Source organism: Salmo salar, chromosome ssa13 (assembly GCF_905237065.1).
Source record: "Salmo salar chromosome ssa13, Ssal_v3.1, whole genome shotgun sequence".
Classification (NCBI taxonomy): domain Eukaryota; kingdom Metazoa; phylum Chordata; class Actinopteri; order Salmoniformes; family Salmonidae; genus Salmo; species Salmo salar.
In genome coordinates this window covers 84,240,246-84,268,243 of record NC_059454.1, presented here as the reverse complement: position 1 = coordinate 84,268,243, position 27,998 = coordinate 84,240,246, and the positions used below count along the sequence as shown (strand labels likewise).

Genomic DNA, 27,998 nt, shown 5'->3' with positions numbered 1-27,998 from the left:
TACATCCAGGATGTTTATAAATACAAGGTAGTGCGTAGAGGCTGGCGTGTCCCTGGCGCTCTGTTACAGAACCCCCTCCAACCTGCACTGCAGAACTTTCTCTGATCTCCACAAGCACTATGGCAAAAGTGCCTGCGTCTGCATTCACAGTCAGGAGAGGGGAGGGGGGAGAGAGAGAGAGGAAGGCAGACAGGGAGGGGGGTAAAGAGGAGGAGAAGGCTAAGAAAGAGAGAGAGGGTGGGGGAGGGAGGGAGAGAAAGAGAGAGGGACAGGCAGGCACTGAGCAATGAGAGAGGGTGCAGGGGAAAGTTGAGAGCGAGCCAGAGGGGCAGGCTTGCAGGCAAAGAAAGGGAAGAAGAAACTGGGGCTCTGCTATCCAGGAAGAAGAGAAAGGACCGTCCGAACCACCAGCCACCAGGGTTACTGCAGCAGCACTCCTCCTGTCCATTCTCTCTCTCTCTCTCTCTCTCTCTCTCTCTCTCTCTCTCTCTCTCCTCGCTTGCTCTCTCTCTCTCCTTTCTCTCTCTCGCTTGCTCTCTCTCTCTCTTCTTTCTCTTCTCGCTTGCTCTCTCTCTCTCCCTCTCTCTCTGACTGGGACTGCATCGTGCCTTTCTCTGCAGAGGAATCGCTGGCTGGTGGAATCTCCTTGACTGCACCCTGACTGGCTGTGCGCAGTGATTCTCCCCTGGCTCAGCTCCTCTGCTCTGCCGTGTGTTCTGACTCAGCTGTGCTGTGTAGTCAGCCTGCTGGTCCGGCTTCTCAGGGAACACAGCCACAGGAAGAGGTACGGTGCAGTACTGTCTCACACTGCGTACACTGTTTTACATCCCCTTTACTCTCTCCTCTCTCTCTCCTCTCTTCCTCTCTCTCTGTCCCTCTCGTGTCTCTTCTCTCTATCTCTTAATAAATCCTCACTATTTCTGCTCGTCTTTCTCTCAGTTTAGGAGTGCTCTCTTACTGAAGGATTATAGCTGATTGACTTAGTTCGTCTTGAGTTTGTTTTTAAGTCTGTACCCTCTTCCCTTACCCCCCCCCCCACATGCTCCCTCTTTCTCCCCTCCTGCTCGCCCTCTGTCTAACCTACAGTCTTTATAACAGGAGTGTCGGGGCTGGCAGGCAGACGCACCGCTACCAGGACTGGATAACAACACAGTGGGACGTGGTGCCTCGGTTGGGACCAGATCAGTCGCCCAGGCACAACAAACAACCAGACCAGGGGGATTCAGGTTTACACAGACCTGACCAGTTTCTGAGGGGATAACTCCAGCCCAACGGACCCTGGGCTGGATCCCACAGCAGGGGGTGTTTTGGACGGGATCATAGTGCCATGGAGGTTCAGGGGAATGGGCCTGAGGAGCCCAGGTCCAAGTATCTGTTGTCCTCACACACCACCTGGCCCTGGACCAGCCTGATCATCACTTTGCTGCTCAGTAAGACTTTCTGTCTCAGTCATATATTACTTCTCTTTCATCCAATCCCTCTCTGCATCTCTCACTCCCAGGTTGTCCTCGCTCTCTTTCTGTTGAGTAAAGTTTTAACAATTTCCCCAATTCCGCAACCCCAACTGCCCTGTAGTGTGCTATGAAACATTTACTGCATTTGCGATCGGATGTCATTTTGCAGATTCTCCAGTTCCATAGAATAGACTCATTACAGTTAAAATCTTGCTCTCACTTCAGAATGGTAGGCAACATTGTGGCAGTTGGCTTTTCATTGTGTGGATTGATTGGTGAAATGTTATCAGTTTCATTTGTGTGGTGGCTAGAAACTGCTGTCAGTTTGCATGCTGAAGTATGTTTGATGGATAACTAAGCATACGTCACCATATAGAATGGTGATTTTTATCATCTCAGTGTACATAACCTGAATCCGAGTTCAGAGGTTTGTCACTAAATACGTCATCCAGAGTATTATTATGCAGGACCTATCAGTGGCAGCCTATTGCACAAGCATTCTATCATAGCAATAGTATTCATAAGAATTAAAAGGACTAAAATAATATATAGTGCATTCGGGAAGTATTCAGACCCCTTGACTTTTTCCACATTTTGTAACGTTACAGCCTTATTCTAAAATGGGTTAAATACATTTTTTTTCTTCATCCATCTACACACAATAACCCATAATGACAAAGCGGAAACAGGTTTTTTTTGTGTGCAAATCTATTACAAATAAAAAACAGATACCTTATTTACATAAGTATTCAGACCGTTTGCTATGAGCTCCGGTGCATTCTGTTTCCATTGATCATCCTTGATGTGTCTACAACTTGATTGGAGTCCACCTGTGGTAAATTAAATGGATTGGACATGATTTGGAAAGGCACACACCTGTCTATATAAGGTCCCACAGTTGACAATGCATGTCAGAGCAAAAACCAAGCCATGAGGTTGAAGGAATTGTCCGTAGAGCTCCACGACAGGATTGTGTCGACACCATCCCTACTGTGAAGCATGGTGGTGGCAGCATCATGTTGTGAGGATGTTTTTCAGTGGCAGGGACTGGAATCGAGGGAAAGATGAACAGAGCAAAGTACAGAGATCCTTGATGAAAACCTGCTCCTGAGCGCTCAGGACCTCGGACTGGGGCGAAGGTTCACCTTCCAACAGGACAACGACACTAAGCACACAGCCAACACAACACAGGAGTGGCTTCGGGACACGTCTCTGAATGTCCTTGAATGGCCCAGCCAGAGCCCGGACTTGAACCTGATCGAACATCTCTGGAGGTACTTGAAAATAGCTGTGCAGCAAAGCTCCCCATCCAACATGACAGAGCTTGAGAGGATCTGCAGTGAAGAATGGGAGAAACTCCCCAAATACAGGTGTGGCAAGCTTGTAGCTTCATACCCAAGAAGACTCGAGGCTGTAATCGCTGCCAAAGGTGCTTCAACAAAGTACTGAGTAAGGGGTCTGAATACTTATGTAAATGTAATATTTCAGATTTTTATTTCTTATACGTTTGCAAAACATTCTAAAAAACAGTTTTTGCTTTGTCATTATGGGGTATTGGGTGTAGATAGATGAGGGGGAAAAAACTATTTAAATAATTTTAGAATAAGGCTGTAAGGGTAAAAAATTTGGAAAAAGTCAAGGGGTCTGAATACTTTCTGAATGCACTGTAAGTACTTTATTGATATCAGACATTACCAGTTTAACACATTTTATTTTGCCTTTACAGTAAACACAAAACCAAGAGCTTCTGTGCAACATTGAGTTACTGTATTGATTTTTCTTTAGCTTTTAACTCTGTGTCAATTTTATTCCGGTTAACAACATTTCAGTGTGATGAGAAGCTCCTCTGTAGACCCAGGTTAATAGAGTAACAATGCAGTTGGCTGGTATCAGTGGAAGTGTAGTGGGGTAATGGGGACTGGTCTGAGATGAAGTGAGGGATGGCATCAAGACAGCAGCATCTGCTATGTGAAATATCATGGTCATATTATTAACAGCTAGACAGACCAGGAGCTCTCAGCCAGGCTCAGTCAGGCTCCGGTTCAGGCTCTGAGGTTCTCACACTCTGAGTCAACAGGACTGCAAGACAAGTCCACCCCGTCCCTCCCCTCCAGCCAAATTATGCCTCGGTGTCTGCAATTAAACTATTAAATGTCCACACAATTGCTGGGTCATTTAGGAAATACTGTAGGCTCATAGTTTAGACAATTTTCTTGGTCTATCAACATTTTTGTCTAAAATGTTGATAGTGTTCATGATGTGTGCTCAGTTCTGGTTCTATGGATGGTATAGTTGTACAGGTAGGTCTATGAGGTTTCATGATAGAATTGTTCTTGAAAGAGACACATGTAGGTTAGAAAGTAGAGCATCACTGTTCCAGTTAGAAGCCTAGCACAAGGGAGAGCCTTACAAATGACAGTTTGGAAACAAAGTAATTACATAAGCAACCCAGTGGAGACTGCTTCTGACAGAATCCATAGGAGGGTCTAGGGTTAGGGTGCCTTTATTTTTCTGGGACAATCACCATGTGAAGTGTCCTGGAGTATGATGTCCTGGTTTGGCTCTGATTGGGATTTGGTATGAGGCTATGAGGCTGAGTGTTTGCTGGATTATGTCAACCTCACTGGATTTGTCTCTTACCTTGTTATTTTTCCATTAAAGTTAATGGCCATATCCTGTAGAACCTGCACTATCTTCAGTTACAACTATATATCAATGGTCACCAAACAGCAGAGAAAATATATAGACAGACAGATGCAGGGTTGTCACTAGTTTCCACATCCACAAAGTCATAAGTATGACTAAACTCCTTCTACAATTTTATCTTTTTAAAATCTGATTTTCAACCTTACCATAACCTTAAATTAAGACCAAAAAGCACATTTTTGTAGCCAGTTTTGACTAAGCTGTGGAATCTGATTTTTGTGGCTGTGGTATCTAGTTGAAAACCAGATGCAGAATCACAATGCAGAGTGACAGAGTGACAGAGTGTGACAGAGAGAGACACAGACACAGAGAGAGTGACACACACACAGAGAGAGACAGAGAGAGAGAGAGAGAGAGAGAGAGAGAGAGAGAGAGAGAGAGAGAGAGAGAGAGAGAGAGAGAGAGAGAGAGAGAGAGAGAGAGAGAGAGAGAGAGAGAGAGAGAGAGAGAGAGAGAGAGAGAGAGAGAGAGAGAGAGAGAGAGAGAGAGAGAGAGAGAGAGAGAGAGAGAGAGAGAGAGAGAGAGAGAGAATATCTGCGGGTCGTTTCATTTCAGCAAGTCATGACACCCACTATCTCTGATTATTCTGAAATAATTTCTGTAGTTAGAAACAAATAAGATTAGCATTCCTGCAACATTATTTTAATGAAAAATAATTTGAACTCTGAGAATTTAAGCTAATTGATTGCATCCAAATTGGCCATTGAAATGTATAGGATTCATATATTCAATAAATATAGTACCTAACATTACTCGAACAATGAGTAAAACATGAGGAATCTAAAGATATTGTCAAAAGCTAGCCACGGACCCCCCACACCCCACAACAATCCCACCCTAACAATGAGTATACAGTAATAATTTCTCTGTCTGACAAGTAGTATGGAGCTGCAGCTCTGAGTATTGTTTCTTCATCCTAGGCAATGTGTTCAGTGAATTTGTTGCCCCCCCCCCCTTCAGAGAAATTAGTCATTGAAGTTACAGTAGGTGTACAGAGGCCCATTATCAGCAACCATCACTCCTGTGTTCCAATGGCGTGTTGTTAGTTACTCCAAGTTTATTATTTTAAAAGGCTAATTGATCATTAGAAAACCCTTTTGCAATTATGTTAGCTGAAAACTGTTGTGCTGATTTTAAAGAAGGAATAAAACTTGCCTTCTTTAGACTAGTTGAGTATCTGGAGCATCAGCATTTTTGGGTTCGATTACAGGCTCAAAATGGCCAGAAACAAAGAACTTTCTTCTGAAACGCGTCGGTCTATTCTTGTTTTGAGAAATGAAGGCTATTCCATACGAGAAATTGCCAAGAAACTGAAGATCTCGTACAACGCTGTGTACTAGTCCCTTCACAGAACAGCGCAAACTAGCTCTAACCAGAATAGAAAGAGGAGTGGGAGGCCCCGGTGCACAACTGAGCAAGAGGACAAGTACATTAGAGTGTCTAGTTTGAGAAACCGATGCCTCACAAGTCCTCAACTGGCAGCTTCGTTAAATAGTACCCGCAAAACACCAGTCTCAACGTCAACAGCGAAGAGGCAACTCCGGGATGCTGGCCTTCTAGGCAGAGTTTTAAAGAAAAAGCCATATCTCAGACTGGCCAATAAAAAAGAAAAGATTAAGATGGGCATAAGAACACAGACACTGGACAGAGGAACTCTGCCTAGAAGGCCAGCATCCCGGAGTTGCCTCTTCGCTGTTGATGTTGAGACTGGTGTTTTGCGGGTACTATTTAATGAAGCTGCCAGCCGTTTCCAGCTACAATAGTCATTTACAACATTAAAAATGTCTACACTGTATTTCTGCTCAATTTTATGTTAATTTAATAGACCAAAAAATTTGCTTTTTCAAAAACAAGGACATTTCTAAGTGACCCCAAACGTTTGAATGGTAGTGTACATCCTGATATTATCAGGTTCTAACCACTAGATGGTGCTGTTCCCTCCCCACCCTCAGTGTTAAAGGGATAGTTCACCCAAATTACAAATTTACATATTAGTTTCCTTATCCTGTAAAGGTGTCAGCATGCTTCAGTTATATATATATATATTTGTTTTAAAGTACCTGCACTGTTGGAGCCTGGAGCATCTGCGTCCCTGTAGATGTCACTACTAAACAAACTCTAATGTTATTATTATTATTTTTGTATTTTACCTGCTTTTTTCCCCCAATTGCGATCTTGTCTAATCGCTGCAACTCCCCAACGCACTCGAGAAAGGCAAATGTTGAATCATGCGTCCTCCGAAACATGATCCGCTAAACCTCGCCTCTTAACACCCGCCCCCTTCACCTGGAAGCCAGCCACACAAATGTTTCGGAGGAAACACTGTTAAACTGATGATTGAAGTCAGCCTGCAACTCCTGCCACACAAGGGTTTCTAGAGCGTGATGAGCCAAGTAAAGCCCACCCGGCCAAATCCTCCCCTAACCCGGACGAAGCTGGGCCAATTGTGCGCCACCCTATGGAACTCCCTGTCACGGCCGGTTGACATAGCCTGGGATCGAATCCGGGTCTGTAGTGATGCCTCAAGCACTACGATGCAGTGCCTTAGACCGCTGCGCCACACGGGAGGCAAACTAAATCTAATCTAAACCTAGTAATATCAGGATGTAGGATGGGACGTAAACCTAACAGCTTCAAATACATCAAATTCATTGGGAATAGATTAGAGGATGAAGAAACAATTCTCAATACTGCGGCGCCATACTACTTGTCAGACATAGAGAACTGATACTATATTATTTTTGTTTGGGTGGGATTGGCGTGGGTTGTGGGAGATGGCTTTTGGCCATTTCTTTGGATTCCTCATGTCAACAAAACAATGTTGCAAAAATGCTAATCTAACAACAGAAACAATTTCAGAACAATCTGAGATGTGTGTGTGAGTTTCTGCAGCATCACTGTGCTGCATTGGGACAGGTGTGTGTGTGTGTGTGTGTGTGTGTGTGTGTGTGTGTGTGAGAGAGCGAGCGAAAAAGAGGGAAGGAATCTGAGTGAAGGAGTCATTTTGCTCCCTGTGCAGCCCTCCCTGGAGTTTACAGCCATGTATTATCCCAAACTGCTTGTCTAAACCTGACCTTGAGTCGGTTATTGATGATGTGTCACACAGCCGAGGTGTGATGTAAAAACGGAGAGGGAGGAAAAATGTTTAGGAATGGGGGCTGCAAAGGGACAAACAGAGCAAGAGAAAATTGGATAGAAAGGGACAGCCAGGACAGTTAATACTATTGTTTAGTGAATTTGAGGAGAGGACAGACTGGGCAGAGGGGGAAAGTATGTGAGCAGCATTACTGTATAGTCCCAGTGATGGCATGTAACCAGACTAAGCATCCATCATTTGTAGGTCCACTTGAGAAGTGTTGGTGTTGGCATTATCTGGATTGTGTTAAAGAGGTGGTGGGACCTGCGTTATTTGGATTCCCTTAAAGGGGAGATGAGCCTGAAGTAATTTGCTAATTACTGAGTTTAATGAGCCTGCATTGAGTTAAATGGCCTCACAACATCCCAAACACTGTAATAAAATACTACACACACACAATAACTGTACATACAGATGTAGGATCTTAATTTGTGCAAGTTTTCTATAGCAGGAAAATAATCCTGCAGCAACAGGAAATGTAAATGATGTGGATAGTAATCAATGGACATTTTTGTAGGGGTTGATACTTTTATTTCAAAGGGGAAATTACAGACTTTAGACGCCTTTTTTAAACCTCACAAGTTAAACATTTCCTGCTTATGTCATTTTTAGTATTACATTGTTGGGTTTAGAGCTTGCAAGAAAGGCATTTCACTGTAACATTAACTTGAGTTCTCCTGCAACAGGGTGATCAAATGAAGATCCTACATCTGTAATATGTAGGAATAGCTCTTCTTTCCCCTTCTCTTTCACCCTCCCTCTCACTACATCTAGACTGGGGGTCTGTGCCATAAGAGTACTACAGACCTAAGTGTGTGTGGTCTGTGAATTGTGTGTGCCAGCGTGCGTGCGTTTGTGGCGGATGTGTATGCAAATGAAAGTACGGAAGTGTATATACTTGTTGCAATATGCACATTTTCTCTACAATAGTTAAGCGTGCAGTTTTTTTCAATTGCTAAGAAGCGTCGGTCAATACTGAAGCCACTTCAAAACTCTACAGTCTGCATTACCAACATGAATCTTGGCCAAACAGTTAATCTCACCTCCAAAATTCAAAACACTTCATACTGTACATGTCTCAAAAAAGCTTGTTCGACCATAACTGGCAACAATTCTCACTCAGAAAGCATACATTGTCACTCATAACACACTAACCTTAAAAACACTAACACGGAGCATTACATAAATTAACTTTTCTCTTTGAATGATTTCACATAAATCAATATTTCATTATAGAATAAGAATAACACCTTTTCACTTTGACTGTACTAAAGTATATGTAACAAGAATGAATAAGAAATGCCGCAATTTGCGTCAATAGCCTTTATTTTTTCTATATCTTTGCATATAGTAATTTACTTAAGTTGAAAAAAAAAACATTCCTGAAATTCCAGGGCTGCAATAATAATAAAAACATGTATAATCACTCATTGTACAGTACTGTGAGGGTTCTAGTTCTCCCTCTCTCCTGCATTTGGCCACAAGTTCTCATCAACATCACATCTTGTGTCTTCTCTGGCGATCTTGGAAAGTATCTTCTGGAATGTCTAATCTAACCCTGGCAGTCTTCAGGAGAAGTGTCTCCACACCCTGCATTCATGACATCCAGTAAGGACATCTGGTCATGTGGATGGTGGTCTTAAACCTTCCACCTCCACACAGAGAAACTCCTCTATGGGGTTTAGGAAGGGGGAGTATGGAGGCAGGAATAGTACTGACATCCTGGGATGTGCAGTAAACCAGTCTGACTGCAGCAGTTTGGTGGAATGCCACATTATCCCACACAACAATGAAGGTAGGGGAGTTTCTTGCCCTTCTTTCCTCCGCTGGCACAAGTCAATTATTCAGGTCATCCAGAAAATAAATGAGCCTCTTTGTATTGTAGGGGCCAATGAGTGGTTTGTGTAACAGCAAACCATCATTGGACAGTGCTGCACATATTGTGATGTTAGCTCCTCTCTGGCCTGGGACATCCACGGTTGATCTGTTTAATCAAATTTCATTCCTCTGCAGCATGTTTTTGCCAGGTTGAATCCAGCTTCATCCACAACGAAGAATGCATGTGAAGTTTGCCTGACTTCCATCTCCATTACTCTCTAAAATACAGTAAATCCACAGGTTTACAGTACTTTACATTATGCATAGCTGTGTATGTACCCTCTTTGGTTATTGAACAGACATCTTACCTGGACATATTGATACCAGAGTTCTTTCACACGTTCACTGTTTCTCTCAAAGGGTACAGTGTACAACTGCTTCATCCTTATTTTATGTTTCTCTAGGACTCTTGCAATTGTCGTTGTGCTGACCGTATTCACATTCCCAAAAGTGATATTGTCTGCCAGCACTCTGTCCCGAATTTCCCGCAGTTTTATTGTATCGTTGCCAATTACCATGTCAACAATGGCAATTTCCTGCTCATCTGATAGTATTCTGCCTCTCCCTCCTGTGGGAGGTAACCTTTTGGATCCTACTGAAAAGCACAACAATCAGCATATTTCAAAATGTTGTACTGTAATATGTAGTTAAATTATTATTTAAGGATGCACATCTCACCTGCTGTTTTGCTGGAAAATTTGTAACTATTGAACGCTGCAGATCAGGTATCAAGGTAAGACCCAAGTGCAGACTGTGTGAAATAATAATGTTTATTGTAACAGGGGCAGGCAAACGACAGGTCAAGGCAGGCAGGGGTCGATAATCCAGAGTAGGAGCAAAGGTACAGGTCGGCAGGCAGGCTCAGGGTCAGGGGCAGGCAGAGTGGTCAGGCAGGCAGGCTCAGAGTCAGGACAGGCAAGGGTCAAAACCAGGAGGGTGAAAAAAGAGAAACTGGGAAAAGCAGGAGGGCAGACTGTGATGGCACCGATAGAGATGGTCGCCTCACTTCGTGTTCTTAGGAAACTATGCAGTATTGTTTTTTTTTATGTATTATTTGTTACATTGTTACCCCAGGAAACCTTAAGTCTTATTAAATACAGCCGGGAGGAACTATTGGATATAAGAGCAACGTCAACTTAACAACATTACGACCAGGAATATGACTTTCCCGAAGCGGATCCTCTGTTTGGACCACCACCAAGGACAATGGATCGGATCCCAGTAGGTGACCCAAAACAATGGCGCAGACGGAGCGGTCTTCTGGTCAGGCTCCGTAGACGGGCACATCGCTCACTGCTCCCGAGTATACTACTCGCCAATGTCCAGTCTCTTGACAACAAGATAGATGAAATTCGAGCAAGGGTTGCCTCCCAGAGAGACAGAGATTGTAACATTCTCTGTTTCACGGAAACATAGCTCACTCAGGATACGTTAGTCAGTACAGCTACCTGGTTTCTTCACGCATCGCGCCGACAGAAACAAACATCTCTCTAGTAAGAAGAAGGGCGGGGGTGTATGCCTTATGATTAACAAGTCGTGGTGTGATCATAACATACAGGAACTCAAGTCCTTTTGTTCACCTGACTTAGAATTCCTTACAATCAAATGCCGACCGCATTATCTACCAAGAGAATTCTCTTCGATTATAATCACAGCCGTGTATATCCACTCCAAGCAGACACCTCGACGGCCCTGAAAGAACTTCATTGGACTCTATGTAAACTGGAAACCACATATCCTGAGGCTGCATTTATTGTAGCTGGGGATTTTAACAAGGCTAATCTGAAAACAAGGCTCCCTAAATTTTATCAGCATATCGAATGCGCGACTGGCAAAATTCTGGATCATTGCTACTCTAACTTCCACGAAGCATACAATGCCCTCCATTCGGCAAATCTGACCACGACTCCATTTTGTTGCTCCCAGCCTATAGACAGAAACTAAAACAGGAAACACCCGTACTCAGGTCTGTTCAACGCTGGTCCGACCAATCTGATTCCACGCTTCAAGATTTCTTCGATCACGTGGACTGGGATATGTTCCAGATAGCCTCAGACAACATCTATTAAAACCTTCCCCAACCAGAAACCATGGATTGATGGCAGCATTTGCGCAAAACTGGAAGCGCGAACCACTGCTTTTAATCATGGCAAGGCGACCAGAAACATGACCGAATACAAACAGTGTAGCTATTCCCTCCGCAAGGCAATCAAACAAGCTAAGCGTCAGTATAGAGACAAAGTAAAATCGCAATTCAACGGCTCAGACACAAGAAGTATATGGCAGGGTCTACAGTCAATCACGGATTACAAAAAGAAAACCAACCCCGTTGCGGACACCGATGTCTTGCTCCCAGACAAACTAAACTTCTTTGCTCGCTTTGAGGACAATACAGTGCCACTGACATGGCCCGCTACCAAAACCTGCGGGCTCTCCTTCACCACAGCCAACGTGAGAAACATTTAAATGTGTTAACCATCGCAAGGCTGCCGGCCCAGACGGCATCCCTAGCCGGGTCCTCAGAGCATGTGCAGACCAGCTGGTTGATTGTGTTTACGGACATATTCAATCAATCCTTATCCCAGTCCGCTGTTCCCACATACTTCAAGAGGGCCACCATTGTTCCTGTTCCCAAGAAAGCTAAGGTAACGAGCTGAATGACTATCGCCCCGTAGCACTCACTTCCGTCATCATGAAGGGCTTTGAGAGACTCGTTAAGGATCATATCACCTCCAACCTACTTGACACCCTAGACCCACTCCAATTTGCTTACCGCCCCAATAGGTCCACAGACGACGCAATCGCAATCACACTGCACACTGCCCTAACCCATCTGGACAAGAGGAATACCTATGTAAGAATGCTGTTCATCGATTACAGCTCCGCATTTAACACCTCAACTCACCATTACGCTCAAGACCCTGGGTCTCGACCCCGCCCTGTGCAACTGGGTCCTGGACTTTGTGACGGGCTGCCCCAGGTGGTGAGGGTAGGAAACATCTCCACCCCGCTGATCCTCAACACTAGGGCCCCACAAGGGTGCGTTCTCAGCCCTTCCCTGTACTCCCTGTTCACCCATGACTGCGTGGCCATGCACGCCTCCAACTCAATCATCAAGTTTGCAGACGACACTACAGTGGTAGGCTTGATTATCAACAACGATGAGACGGCCTACAGGGAGGAGGTGAGGGCCCTCGGAGTGTGGTGTCAGGAAAATAACCTTGCACTCAATGTCAACAAAAGGAGATGATCGTTGACTTCAGGAAACAGCAGAGGGAGCACCCCCCTATCCACATCGACGGGACAGTAGTTGAGAAGGTAGAAAGTTATAAGTTCCTCTGCGTTCACATCACGGACAAACTGAAATGGTTCACCGACACAGACAGCGTGGTGAAGAAAGCGCAACAGCGCCTCTTCAACCTCAGGAGGCTGAAGAAATTTGGAGCATCCTGTCGGGCTGTATCACCGCCTGGTACGGCAACTGCTCCGCCCACAACCGTAAGGCTCTCCAAAGGGTAGTGAGGTCTGCACAACGCATCACCGGGGGCAAATTACCTGCCCTCCAGGACACCTACACCACCCGATGTCACAGGAAGGCCAAAAAGATCATCAAGGACAACAACCACCCAAGCCACTGCCTGTTCACCCCGTTATCATCCAGAAGGCGAGGTCAGTATAGGTGCCTCAAAGCTGGGACCGAGAGACTGAAAAACAGCTTCTATCTCAAGGCCATCAGACTGTTAAACAGCCATCACTAGCATTGAGTGGCTGCTGCCAACATACTGACTCAAATCTCTAGCCACTTTAATAATAAAAAGTTGTATGTAATAAATGTATCACTGGTCACTTTAAACAATGCCACTTTATATAATGTTTACATACCCTACATTACTCATCTCATATGTATATACTGTACTCTATACAATCTATTGCATCTTGCCTATGCCGTTCGGCCATCGCTCATCCATATATTTATATGTACATATTCTTATTAATTCCTTTACACTTGTGTATAAGGTAGTTGTTGTGAAATTGTTAATTACTTGTTAGATATTACTGCATGGTCGGAACTAGAAGCACAAGCATTTCGCTACACTCGCATTAACATCTGCTAACCATGTGTATGTGACCAATAAAATTTGATTTGAAGCAGGAGCTGAGACAAAAATGCTGGTTGAGTTGACAAACAAGACAACCTGCCACAGACAGACAGAAAACACAGGTATAACTACCCAGAGGATAAGTGGGGAAGATGGGCGACACCTGGAGGGGGTGGAGAAAAGCACAAGGACAGGTGAAACAGATCAGGGTTTGACAGCACCCTTAAACCGACCTCTCAAAGAGAGACCATGGTTTACAACATGGTCAAGGAGGCATCTCACCGTGCACGTTGGCTGGCCATCGATGACACGGGGGAGGGATGGGCCTAGAAACAGAGGACAAGGGTCAGTCAGACAAGGTTTTGACTCTAGACACAAATGGTAGGAAGAATACAGAGGGTACGGGGCTTACAGAGGACGAACAGCAGAGGGGCTAATGATCTTGGAGCAGGGGGGAAAGGTCTTGGCATCTGGGGGTGTAGCCGTGGAAATATAGCGGCGTGCCAGCGCCTCAGGCTTGACCTTCTTGGATACCGGTCGGTGCTGCGGAAGCGAAGTGGCCCGGGCCTTACTGAACCCCTCCCGGAGGTTCTGGTACTCTGCAGAGCGGTCCGGGGAAATTTCCAAGCCCACCAGGAAGACGTCCCGGGGCAGGCAAAACTGACTTCAGGTAATGTGTGTGGCAGGACGGACTCCAGCCCACGATGGCACCAGTAGCCCAGTCAATGGAGGGATTGTGTCGTTGGAGCCAAGAGAATCCCAATACCACGGGAACCTGCGGAGACTCAACCAGAAGGAATTGGATCATCTCGCTGTGGTTCCCCGACACTCGTAGGTTGACGGGAGTTGTCTGGTGGGTGACCCGGCCTACAGAGCACCCGTCCAGCGCTCTAACACCCATAGGAATGGAGGGGTTGAGTGGGGATGCCCAGCTCGGACGCCAGGGTAACATCCATGAGACTCACATCGGCCCCCAAGTCGATGAGTACCTGGAGAGTGTCGTGTCTTTGGCATCATTAAAACGGAAGACATGTTTATCAAATAACTCTTTGTAATTATTATTACACGATTAAACTGATTAATCATGTAACTGTAATTAACTAGGAGGTCGGGGCACCAAGGAAAATATTCAGATTACAAAGTTATAATTTACCTAATATAACTTTCAGATATTATAATATCTGATTGATTAGTCTCCTGATTAATGATGTGTTATTTACCTCGTCAGTCTCATTCCAAACGTCGTAAATTGTTGGTTATCTGCACGAACCCAGTCTTCGCTATGAGTCATCCATACATCAATTGTCTTAAAATAATGTATTTACTAATCTAAGTAATTCACAGAAATGCATAACAAACAGTAGGTATCGTTACAAAGAAATGATAAAGGAATGTGCCCTAGTGGGCTAAACCGGCATGGCGGCGTGTTAGACAAAAGGGGAGTGTGGGTCAGCTGAGAAGGCACTACAGAGTTGATAAATATTAACAATTTAAATGCTAATCCTTTGCACATGAACGCTCACTCATTCGGGAACAATTGCAATCAATCAATATATTTACGCTCAGTGAGTCGTTGGGATCTTTGTTGAACAGTTCGGTTCTGTTGGAGAGTTTTGTCCTCGCGTTCTCTCTCTCTCTCTCTCTCTCTCTCTCTCTGTTAGATTGGATATTTCAAAGTGACATTCATTAATGTCGTTATAGGACAGATGTTTTCGTCGGTCTTCACATTTAATGATACCGAATTCCTAGCTGCAGACTAGTAATTAATATCAAAGACTTGTTATTATTCTGTCGGTATCAATAGTCTAAGAGTTTAACCACGTGGTATGGTTAAAGTTCAGAACGAGGAATGCATGGTCAAACCTTGGCCCTCTTGTTCTCGAGGTAAGCTGGTCTGGTGATAGAAACCCTGGGTGGAGGTTATATTCGGAATGACAGAAAAAGGCTGTCTCATGATGCCAGGTCCCGTCTGTTCATGGAGGCGTGCCGATGACTTGGTAAAACTTTAAACAGAAAATACAATTCTCTCACATTAACCTCTCTAGGGTAGGTGGCACAAAATCGTCCCACCTACGCAACAGCCAGTCTAATCCCGTGGCGCGATATTCAAATACCTTAAAAATGCTATTACTTCAATTTCTCAAACATATAACTATTTTACACCATTTTAAAGACAAGACTCTCCTTTATCTAACCACACTGTCCGATTTCAAAAAGGCTTTACAACGAAAGCAAAACATTAGATTATGTCAGCAGAGTACCCAGCCAGAAATAATCAGACACCCATTTTTCAAGCTAGCATATAATGTCACATAAACCCAAACCACAGCTAAATGCAGCACTAACCTTTGATGATCTTCATCAGATGACAACCCTAGGACATTATGTTATACAATACATGCATGTTTTGTTCAATCAAGTTCATATTTATATCAAAAAACTGCTTTTTACATTAGCATGTGACGTTCAGAACTAGCAAACTTCCGGGGAATTTACTAACAATTTACTAAATTACTCACGATAAACGTTCACAAAAAGCATAACAATTATTTTAAGAATTATAGATACAGAACTCCTCTATGCACTCGACATGTCCGATTTTAAAATAGCTTTTTGGTGAAAGCACATTTTGCAATATTCTGAGTACATAGCTTGGCATCACAGGGCTAGCTATTTAGACACCCAGCAAGTTTAGCCTTCACCAAAATCAGATTTACTATAACAAATATGATATTACCTTTGGTGTTCTTCGTCAGAATGCACTCCCAGGACTTCTACTTCAATAACAAATGTTGGTTTGGTCCCAAATAATCCATCGTTATATCCAAACAGCGGATTTTGTTAGTGCGTTCTAGACACTATCCGAAATGGTAAATCAGGGTTACGAGCATGGCGCATTTCGTGACAAAAAATGTCTAAATATTCCATTACCGTACTTCGAAGCATGTCAACCGCTGTTTAAAATCAATTTTTATGCAATTTATCTCGTAAAAAAGCGATAATATTCCGACCGGGAATCTGCGTTTCGGTAAATAGAGGAAAAAAAAGAGACGGGGGCGACCAGTGCACGCGCCTAAGCCCACTGTCCCCTGATCGGCCACTTGACAAAGGCGATAATGTGTTTCAGCCTGGGGCTGGAATGACGACATTCAGCTTTTTCCCGGGCTCTGAGAGCCTATGGGAGCCGTGGGAAGTGTCACGTTACCGCAGAGATCCTTTGTTTTGGAAAGAGATGTCAAAGAAAGCCAATAAATGGTCAGACAGGCCACTTCCTGTAAAGGAATCTCTCAGGTTTTTGCCTGCCATATGAGTTCTGTTATACTCACAGACACCATTCAAACAGTTTTAGAAACTTTAGGGTGTTTTCTATCCATATCTAATAAGTATATGCATATTCTAGTACTGGGTAGGAGTAGTAACCAGATTAAATCGGGTACGTTTTTTATCCGGCGGTGTAAATACTGCCCCCTAGCCCTAAGAGGTTAACCTGTTGGGGATAGGGGGCAGTATTTGCACGGCCGGATAAAAAAACGTACCCGATTTAATCTGGTTACTACTCCTGCCCAGTAACTAGAATATGCATATAATTGTTTGATTTGGATAGAAAACACCCTAAAGTTTCTAAAACTGTTTGAATGGTGTCTGTGAGTATAACAGAACTCATATGGCAGTCAAAACCCTGAGACAAATCCTGACAGGAAACTGGAATCTGATGTGTGGATATCACTTCAAACATTTGCTATTGAAACACACAGGGGCTTGTGAATCATTTAGCACTTCCTATGGCTTCCACTAGATGTCTCCAGTCTTTACAAAGTGGTTTGAGTCTCCTACTATCAAAATTGACTGAAAGAGAGGATGTTTATCTTGGTCACAGGGGATGGGCCATTACCATTGTGACGTCGGCGCCCATGGGTACTCTCCCTTTTCGAAACGTTTTGAAAGACAATGCAACCGTCCCAATGGAATATTATTGAAGCCCTGGTTGAAAAAGCCCCTAAAGATTTATGTTATCCAACGTTTGACATGTTTGAACGAACTTAAATATATTTTTTTTGCTCATTCCTGACGACAAGTCAGACGCACACGGTACATTTTCACTAGCCTTCGGAGCGCGCTAACACTATTGGGACATAAATTATTCACTTTTTTGAACAAAACTACATTTGTAATGGACCTGGGATTCCTAGAAGTGCCTTCTGATAAAGATAATCAAAGGTAAGGGATTATTTACAATAGTATTTTTGATGGTTGATCGTTCCAAGATGGCTCCAACATTTATAGCCTAGACTTTTTTTCTGGGCATACCACGTTGTTTATTGCAAAGTGTGATTTCCCAGTAAAGTTCTTTTTAAATCTGGCAAAGAGATGGCATTCAAGACATGTTCATCTATAAGTCTTTGAATGACATTACATTTTAACAATGTTTTCGAATAGTAATTTTGTAAATTGTAGCGCTGATTCATCGGAAGCATTTGAGGGAAAAGATTTTCTGAACGTCATGCGCCGATGTAAAATGCTGTTTTTATATATAAATATGAACTTTATCGAACAAAAAATGCATGTGTTGTGTAATATGATGTCCTAGGAGTGTCATCTGATGAAGGTTGTCAAAGGTTAGTGCTGCATTTAGCTGTGTTTTGGGTATTTGTGATGCATGCTAGTTGCTTTGAAAATGGCTGTGTGATTATTTCTGGCTGGGTACTCTGCTGACATAATCTAATGTTTTGCTTTTGCTGTAAAGCCTATTTGAAATCGGACAACGTGGTTCGATTCAGGAGAGGTGTATCCATAAAACGGTGTAAAATAGTCATATGTTTGAGAAATTGAAGTTATAGCATTTATGAGGTTTTGCATTTAGCGATTCCACTGGCTGTTGATTAGGGTGGGACGCAAGCGTAAGCGTCCCACTGGCCCAGACAGGTTAACCTGTTAGGGCTAGGGGGCAGCATTGACACGGCTGGATAAAAAACATACCCGATTTAATCTGGTTACCACTCCTACTCAGTAACTAGAATATGCATATACTTATTACATATGGATAGAAAACACCCTAAATTTTCTAAAACTGTTTGAATGGTGTCTGTGAGTATAACAGAACTCAAATGGCAGGTCAAAACCTGAGAGATTCCTTTACAGGAAGTGGCCTGTCTGACCATTTGTTGAACTTCTTTTCCATCTCTATCATTTACTAAGGATCTCTGCTCTAACGTGACACTTCCCACGTCGTCCATAGGCGCTCAGAGCCCGGGAAAAAACAGAATGTCGTCATTCCAGCCCCAGGCTGAAACACATTATCGCCTTTCTCAAGTGGCCCATCAAGAGACACTAGCTTATGCGCGTGACCCCGACCGCCCCCGCCTTTGGGATTTTTTCCTCTGTTTGCCGAAAAGGAGATTCCCTGTCGGAATATTATCGCTTTTCTACGAGAAAAATGTCGTAAAAATTGATTTTAAACAGCGGTTGACATGCTTCGATTTACGGTAATGGAATACTTAGAATTTTATTGTCACGAATTGCGCCAAGCGCGTGACACTTCTTTACTATTTCGGATAGTGTCTGGAACGCACGAACAAAACGCCGCTATTCGGATATAACGATGGATTATTTTGGACCAAACCAACATTTGTTATTGAAGTAGCTGTCCTGGGTGTGTATTCTGACGAAGACAACAAAAGGTAATGAAATTTTTATAATAGTAAATATGATTATGGTGAGTGCTAAACTTGCCGGGTGTCTAAATAGCGAGCCCGTGATGCCTGGGCTATGTACTTAGAATATTGCAAAATGTGCTTTCACCAAAAAGCTATTTTAAAATCTGACATATCGAGTGCATAGAGGAGGTCTGTATCTATAATTCTTAAAATAATTGTTATGCTTTTTGTGAACGTTTATCGTGAGTAATTTAGTAAAATGTTAGCGAATTCCCCGGAAGTTTGCGGGGGGTATGCTAGTTCTGAACGTCACATGCTAATGTAAAAAGCTGGTTTTTGATATAAATATGAACTTGATTGAACAAAACATGCATGTATTGTATAACATAATGTCCTAGGGTTGTCATCTGATGAAGATCATCAAAGGTGAGTGCTGCATTTAGCTGTCTTCTGGGTTTTGGTGACATTATATGCTGGCTTGAAAAATGGGTGTCTGATTATTTCTGGCTTGGTACTCTGCTGACATAATCTAATGTTTTGCTTTCGTTGTAAAGCCTTTTTGAAATCGGACAGTGTGGTTAGATTAACGAGAGTCTTATCTTTAAATGGCTGTAAAATAGTCATATGTTTGAGAAATTGAAGTAATAGGATTTTTAAGGTTTTGAAAATCGCGCCACAGGATAGCAGTGGCTGTTACGTAGGTGGGACGAATTCAACCCGCCTAGCCTAGAGAGGTTAACATCTTACAAGCATCCCAACATATTCCAAATAGCTTTATCCTTATTCATTAATTGTATACAACCATTAGACGTAAGTCTCACAACTGAGGCTATGATATAAACAGAGCCATGGTAATGTGGCCGTATTGTCTCTCATGAGTTTCACAAAATTGTACCAAACGGACCAGTTCGTAGCTAGATTCTTCACCGATCTTTTATACCTTCTCCAGAACATAAATGTTGTTTGGTTCTCCAGTCCTGTGAGGTGGAAGAATTCCTGGGTTCTTTCTATGAAACCCACTCTCTCTGTATACTGTGGCCATGAGGCGGAACATTTTCTTAGGAATTTACGACCTCGCTCACAGGGCATGAGTAGGGGGAGGTAGGGGGATGGTACATAGAAAACCCAAAGAGGGCAACGTCATGACAAGAGACTTGGACTGGTCACCCCATAGCAGGGTGGCATGGAGAGAGGGGCGAGTAAGGAGAGTAGAATAACTATCTTTAAGACCCACCAGTGTACTCACTCCAACGAATGAGCTAGATCTCTTGAAGGAACAGGTAGACACAAAATGACCGGCAGTACCGCAATACAGACAACTCTGGTCTCAAGTCTGCCGAGCTGCATCGGCTTGGGAAGAGGTGAATCGGCAGTCTCCGGAGGCTCTTGGAGGGACTCGGGTAAGCGCGGATCCTCTCGGGGACGTAGACGCCGAAGAGTTCCAGAGTTCATCAGCTGCAAGTTGGGATCCCTGAGTGAGTGATTGGGACCCCAATCGGACCGCTTCTCCCTCCTATGTTCCTGTAGTCGACCATCGATCCAGATGGTAAAAGCGATGAGTGAGTCGAAATTCGTCGGTAGCTGCCAGCTCATCCTTTACCACCTCCGATAAGCCGGCAGGAACGTGTTGAACAGCGCTTCCGGGTTCCAGGCACCCTCCGCTGCTAGCGTGTGGAACTCCACCGCATAGTCTGCCACACTGAGGGTGTCCTGCCGAAGCTGGAGTAACTTCCGGTCAGCCTCTCTCCCGGACACCGGAGCCTCAAACTTTTCTCCCCTCCGCCACCTATACCTCCAGACTGAGGCAGACGGCAGATTCTTGCTCCAACACTGCCGTGGCCCAGGTGAGTGCCCTCCTGGACATCAGCGTAATAATGTACGCTATCTTTGAGGGGAACGAAGAAGGCTGCAGTTCGAAAATGAGGGAACACTGGGAGAGAAAGGCCCGGCAGATTCTGGAGTCTCCATTGTAGTGCTCTGGGGGATGTAAGCGGGGTTCCCGGGAAACCGGGGTGATTGTGCTGCTACCAGCCGGGCTACAGAGGGTCTGGGAGGTTACCGTCATGGTAGGCTGTCTTGTAGGCAACCCACGGAATTGCTCCTTCAAGGCTAGGTTGTGACGTTAGGCCACGTCCTGGAACCCTTCCATCAGACCGCGAAGCAACTCCTCGTGCCTACCAATTGTGGCTCCTTGGGAGGAGATGGCATTGTGGAGCTGGTTCAAGTCTGCTGGGTCAGTCATGTCCAGTTCGTACTATCAGGTATCAAGGTAAGACCCAAGTGCAGACTGTGTGAAATAACGATGTTTACTGTAACAGGGGCAGGCAAACAACAGGTCAAGGAAGGCAGGGGTCAATAATCCAGAGATGGAGCAAAGGTACAGGTCGGCAGGCAGGCTCAGGGTCAGGCAGGCAGGCTCAGAGTCAGGAGAGGCAAGGGTCAAAACCAGGAGGGCGACAAAAAGAGAGACTGGGTAAAGCAGGCACTAAGACACAAAACCGCTGGTTGACTTGACAAACAAGACGAATTGGCACAGACAGACAACACAGGTATAAATACCCAGAGGATAAGTGGGGAAGATGGGCGACACCTGGAAGGGGTAGAGACAAGCACAAGGACAGGTGAAACAGATCAGGGCTTGACAGCACCCTTAAACCGGCCTCTCTCAAAGTGAGACCATGGTTTATAACAACATGATCAATAATTGTGGCTCTTATCTCATCAGAGACCACTGCTCTTGGTCTTCCTCTCCTTTGTCCTCCACGCATTCTCCCTCTCCCTGACACTCTTCTTTCCCCACCAACCTGTCTACCTTGATCCATGTTTCCAAACTAAATCATTCCGAAGCTGTCCTCTTTTGTCTGTTTTGGTAACGAGACTAAAAACAGGACACTTGGGTAGACTTTCAGCTGAAATTGCAATAAGCTGTGTTTTGGAATGATTAAATATTCTGCTGAGATGTTCTATATATTTCAATCTGGTTACTGCAGAAATGCATGACATTTGCCATCGTGTTTTTAACAGTTTTGGAAACAGTGTGTTAGCATTTGAAAACGTGCTGCAAATGTTTTGTTTTGCAGGTGGTGGAGTATGATTGAGAAAAAAGTTCATTGATTTCGGAGAATGTGGTTATTGAATGCATTTTGTGTGAAAGCAATGAAAATGATTCACAGTTTGGTCCACATACACTTCTGTTTCACTGACTGTGAAGAGTTTTGACAATGTGACTTCGGTTTTGACCAATGCATATTAGCGATTGAAAAAAACGAAGTGTATGTTTCATTGGTAAAATGGGTTATTGTTCATATATTTTGCTGTTCCTATCCTTTTGTCAGCAACTATCTGGGTTAAGGTCAAAGGGAAGACATCAGAACCAGATATGATATTGACCCTCAGTTTAGGTCAGACGTAGGGCTCTATTTAATCCGTATTGCTATTCAGTGTTACAGCGTGATTGAAATTTAAAGGCAATGTTCCCTCATTAGCGGAGACTGCATTCACGGTAAACGCTGCAGATGTCGGCTCAATAGGAAATTTACTTTTACATTTCCTTCAGCGATACAGGTTGAATAGAGCCCGTAGTCTTCAAATCCCTGATAGTTGGCAGGATCAGTTAAGAAGGGATAGGGGTAGAGGGGATTACAATAGACGTCAATCATTCATTCTTTGACAGCTCTACAGTATGTCAATGGATGAGCTATAGTAACCTGGGAATGGGCCAGGGATGAGTACATCTCTCTCTCACACAAAATGCAGCACAATTTGACAGGATTGTAAAAGAGAGGAGCTGGCTTGTTATGCACTTGTTAAGTAAAATAGATTATATTTCGGGAAGGATTTAATTCTGGAAACGGTATCCATTGAAATGTTGAAACCACATGAGTAGACTGTGTACTTTCATTTCTCACTCAGGTGTGTGTTGTCTTTTCATTTTCTGTATTTCTAAGTAGTATTGTGTACTACCTTTTTAATTTCCCCCTGCCCCCTCCCTCCCAGGTGTGTGGTCTGCTCAGGGCCTGGAGATGTCCACAGGGAAGGTCCCGTTCCTGGAGGCGTTGAACGGCAGTACTGTACTTCTACCCTGCACCTACGCCAGCTGTATCGGCATCAAAAACCTCTACTTCAACTGGCAGTACAACGACAACGGCACTATGCAGAAGGTGGGTCAGAGCTGCCCAGATCTCACACAGATAGCGGCAGGGATATTCAAAGTCAGTGTGGGGAGATCATATTTTCAAGTGTTCTAATTTGTGGTGAAGACCCAATGGTTTTTCTGCATCAGTAAGTGATATCTCTAATGTGAGTGTTTTGATTGGAGTTGTGGTCAGATATTGTGAGTGTCAGATGATTGTCGACTGCCTGGTCCTCTCAGGTGTGTGAGTCTGTGATTCCGTTAGACGGGATGGATCCCCATCCAGTGAGTATCTACCGGGAGCGGGTGGAGTTTATCGGCACCGGTGATCACAACAACATCTCTATCCTGCTTTGGAACATCACCTTTGAGGACGAGGGCCAGTACACCTGCTTCGGACGCAACCCCAAAGAGAAGGGCAAGAACCACAGCGCTATCTTTACCCTTGTCGTGGTGGACGAGTGTGAGTATTAACTAGCGTTCTCTTTGCTTTACTGCAGGCAGATCATATACTGTAGGTCCTCTGGTGCTGCCAATGGGCAGGGCGGATACTATATGGACCACAACGTCTAGATGTGTTGTGCTGTAGACGATGCACTGTAGGTAGGTACTGTTTGTCTGATCAGCCTCCACCTTCTCCTCTCCCTGGTTCCTTCTCGGCAGTACGAGTGGTGGACAACACTCTCACCATCATAATTGCTTCTGCAGTGGGCGGAGCCATCGCCCTGCTGATGACTTTCATGCTGGTGAAGAACTTCATCCTCTTCGTTCTCTTCAAAATCGAGGAGAAGAAGTGAGTAAGACCGATAGGGCCACAGAGAGTAGCCAACTGGCCATCCACACAGAGAAACACCTTTAGCTCATCTTGGTGCGTCCAAACTGTAGCAAAGCATCAATAAAGTCGGGCTACAATATCAAATACGTAGAAAACGCAGGTGTCTCTTTTAACCCTCCTCTCCCCTCTACTCTTCCCGTCCACAGAAAGATCGAGTGCCTTGTACAATCTTCCTCAGCAGATGAAACAAACAATGTCTCAGGATCCAAAACTTCGAAACCAACGACACCAAAGAAGAAATGAGAGTACTTGCATGTATGTACAACCATATATAAATATACAGTTATATCTATGCATATATTTATATGCACAAACATGTGTATGCACTCATGTGACTCCATGGGCAGGTTTCTTGGGCAGGTTTTTTGGACTGAGAAGCACGTCTGATGGAGAGTCTTCATTGAAAGTGTTTGTTAGTCCAATAAGCTTAGGCTGTGTCCGGGAAACCTCCCACATATGTTTAAGTTGATATATTGTTTAAAAAAAATCTTAAACCTAGGACTGTTTTTCATATGATAATAAAAAAAAGAAAAAGAGATGAATTGAATATACGCTTGAGACAGGGAATAACGCGATGTAATAATGTTGTTTAAACTGTGCTGGATCCTGCTCCTCTCTTCACCAACCGCACTACCCTGGGCTTAACTGAAACTGTCTACAAATTCAAATATTGTGTTTTGTGGAAACACATAGTCTAATTCAATTTCCAGTGACATTTTGCCACTTCAGATTCAGCTTATTCAGTAATGCTCTGATTCACATAGAGTTGAGTTTAGTGTTGTTTAGATAGAATACAATGATATTAACTCTGCCTATCCAAAAGTGATTAATTTAGCCTATTTTATAATATTTAGAAACAAAGGTCTTTAAAAGGGTGATGCTGTGGTGAGACATGAGAAAGGATCCAGTTCAGAACTTAATACACTTTCTTTGCTTGATATAAAGCACTGGTGCCTGTTAGCGCTTCTATCTTCCTCTGCTGATAGGAAGACTAAATACTGCAAAACCATTTACCTAACGCAGAAAAACGCAAGAGAATAATACTGCAAGCTGATGAATGAAATTATAGACAATCCCTTGAAACCAACCCCCTAGAAAAAATGAACCTCTAATAATGCTGCTTTTAAGACAAATAACCTTTTTAATGCATTTATAAGCATGTGAAACCCCAGGGCGGATTTAGAGGCACAATGCTTGACAATAGACATGTACTCTCTCTTGTGTTCCTTTCCGGAATCCAAGATTTAACCACATGTAATGTGGTAAGTTCTGTCTGCTTTGAACCTGGATCTAAATCTCCTCATATCATGCCAACCCCTGCTACATCCAGTGTGCCAAGGCTATGCACACTATTTGGTAAAGTGGGTCTTCTGGCATGAACATTAACCCCCCCCCAACAGAAATATCTGCCACATTTCTTATAGTAAGTCATTTACAAATGGATCTCTCTTTGCTGTACAGAGCACATTCACACACATTCATGTTTTTACACACTGCAATAAGTACTCAGCAGAATTTATGATGGTTCATTCATGGCTCATGATTCAACACAAATTCACCATCTGCAAAAAACAGATATCGATCAGCTACAGTCATTATGGATACCTCCACTAACTATACCATAAAGAGATGCATGGGGCAGCAGTTAAGTTGCAGGTAGAGTGAAAGACTGGAACAGATCTTTACTGGACAGTGTAGAATAGACACATAACTAATATCCCATATTCAGCCAATTATTTTGCCAAACTGGGATAACCCTGAGAAACCCACGTCTGATCAGGAATGGACTGGGATAACCCTGAGAAACCCACATCTGATCAGGAATGGACTGGGATAACCCTGAGAAACCCACATCTGATCAGGAATGGACTGGGATAACCCTGAGAAACCCACATCTGATCAGGAATGGACTGGGATAACCCTGAGAAACCCACATCTGATCAGGAATGGACTGGGATAACCTTGAGAAACCCACATCTGATCAGGAATGGACTGGGATAACCCTGAGAAACCCACATCTGATTAGGAATGGACTGGGATAACCCTGAGAAACCCATATCTGATCAGGAATGGAATGTCATTGGGTTACTATGGAAACCCATTGCTAGTGAACTACAATGTCAAGATACAATAGTGGTGTTTTTAACACACAATGTCTTGTTTTGAAGATACTTCCAGTGTGTGACAGAATTGAGGGAAAACCATGTTCAGGGAAGAAGTTCACGTCTATGTCCATTGTCCAGGAACTTGCTGAATCTGTCATTGTATAAACATAACAAATATACCTCCCTCAATCACTTGCTGAACCTGTTTCTAATGTGGACAACCCCTGGTGTTGCTGTTCCCATAGCATAGCCCTTCAAATAAATGCACTGGCTTGTAGCAATAGCAGGAGGATATTTTGGGCACTTTACCTTAGATATGTATATTCTTCGGCTGTGCTAGACGTGTGTAAACAGATGTGTTGTATCGGTGGAGCAGTGAGTGAATGAACCTAAATGTATATTTAACATGAGGGTAAAGTTGAATGAATGACCTTTGCTGTCTTAGATGAGAACAGACCGACACCATGGTTAGGCCATCGACAGTAGTACATGTACTATCTCTGGTTGGACATGGCTTTGAGCTTGTGGCACTGAATCCCTGGCTGATTCATACTCTCCTAAGATAACAGTGATACTATGCAAACACAAACACCACTACTGAGAGGAAGACATCCACACACTGTAGGACAGGCTGCTGCAGTTCCCTCAATGGGATTTGCTTTCTCAAAGCTGCCCTGACATCACAGCAACATGACTATACTGTAGCTACTGCAGGATTCCAATAAACCATTTTGAGTTCCTTTTACTGTGATAATTTAAGCAATAAAAATGACAAGAGCAACAGTAATCAAAGTGGCATATGGGAAATGGAGTTGATCCAGGGTAGATGAGGAAACATAGGCTTATAGTGCAAGGGTATTCAGTCCTTGGGCTGCGGCACTGCTAGTTTTCATTGTTTTTAAACGGAGACTGTCTGGTTCAGACCTGTGAAATCACCTGTAAAGAGATTCTGGCCAATCAATTAAGTACAAAGGAGAAGTACATAGTGCAGACCTCGCTGCTCAGATTTGAATACTTATTTTGCCTGTAATGCACTGATGTATAAGCTTCCCCTTCTCACTCTGGGAAGCTAGCCTCTTTTTTCTGTTACTACAGTATGTGGCCCTTTTGTCAATGTTTGGAAGGCACATAGTGGTGTCTTTTCTCATGTCTAGTTTAGGTCTGTTGTGATGTGTGAAAAGACCTTCAAAGGTTCCTGAATGTTGGAACCTATGGAGCTATGCAATATACAGTGTAATTTAAAGGAGCAACATGTAAGATTTAAGCCATAAATCCAATTGCATCATGTTTTTTTTTAAAGGAGACTGCTTAAAAATGACATAGTTCAGCTTACCTTATCACAATACAAAAAAGATTGTTACAAGGACGAATAAGTTTTGTACTGCTAATGTTCTTGCTATTGTTGTCAACCTCACAAACGAGAACCAATCGTAATACAGGAAGTTGTACACAACTAATTTGCAGCGTCACGCAGCATTCTAAAAAGTAGATTTTATTCTTGTGATATCTATCCATTGACATTTGGCACTAGTTGCAGGTGGAAATGTTACATGTATAACCTCTAAACAAAGCCGAACTGTGAAAGTGACTCATGTTCTGTTGAAATGCCCTTACACAGCTCTGGATGACCTAGTACCAACTGTCTTCTTTGTTCCCTTTATTTTGACAACTGTACTGAAAACTGGATAGGTGAAGCAAAAGTTCAATCTTTGTGGTTTGGAAATTCTGAGAACACTTTGTTGTACCAAGTTGTAGTAGCGGAAATAGTGACCTCATCCATTATTGCACTTAAGACAACAGAATGTTTGAATCTATAATGTACCCAGACATTACTGACCCCTTAGTCCCATATTCCTCTTCCAACTAATATGAATGTACAGCCATATTTCTCCTATTCCCTCAAATGATGCCTCCCATGTAATCTCTCCATCATGCATATCCGCTCAAATTTTATTTATTATAAAAAGCCACAAGAATCCAATAAACTTTTGAATACAA

General features: G+C 43.5%; 1 protein-coding gene across 1 annotated transcript; it reads left to right on the top strand.

Moving 5' to 3' along the window:
* Nucleotides 1-493: 493 nt before the first annotated feature.
* Nucleotides 494-27,998, top strand: LOC106567834 (sodium channel subunit beta-4). Its single transcript, XM_014137608.2, has 6 exons — nucleotides 494-784; nucleotides 1,099-1,430; nucleotides 22,925-23,088; nucleotides 23,301-23,523; nucleotides 23,724-23,853; nucleotides 24,042-27,998. The coding sequence occupies exons 2-6, from the start codon at nucleotides 1,328-1,330 to the stop codon at nucleotides 24,136-24,138; spliced, it is 717 nt and encodes a 238-aa protein (XP_013993083.1). The 5' UTR covers nucleotides 494-784; nucleotides 1,099-1,327; the 3' UTR covers nucleotides 24,139-27,998.

Coding starts and splice junctions, on each gene's coding strand:
- LOC106567834 (XM_014137608.2), top strand. CDS start 1,328: ATGGAGGTTCAGGGGAATGGGCCTGAGGAGCCCAGGTCCAAGTATCTG. Junction 1,431..22,924: donor GATCATCACTTTGCTGCTCA/GTAAGACTTTCT, acceptor CCTCCCTCCCAG/GTGTGTGGTCTGCTCAGGGC. Junction 23,089..23,300: donor ACAACGGCACTATGCAGAAG/GTGGGTCAGAGC, acceptor TGGTCCTCTCAG/GTGTGTGAGTCTGTGATTCC.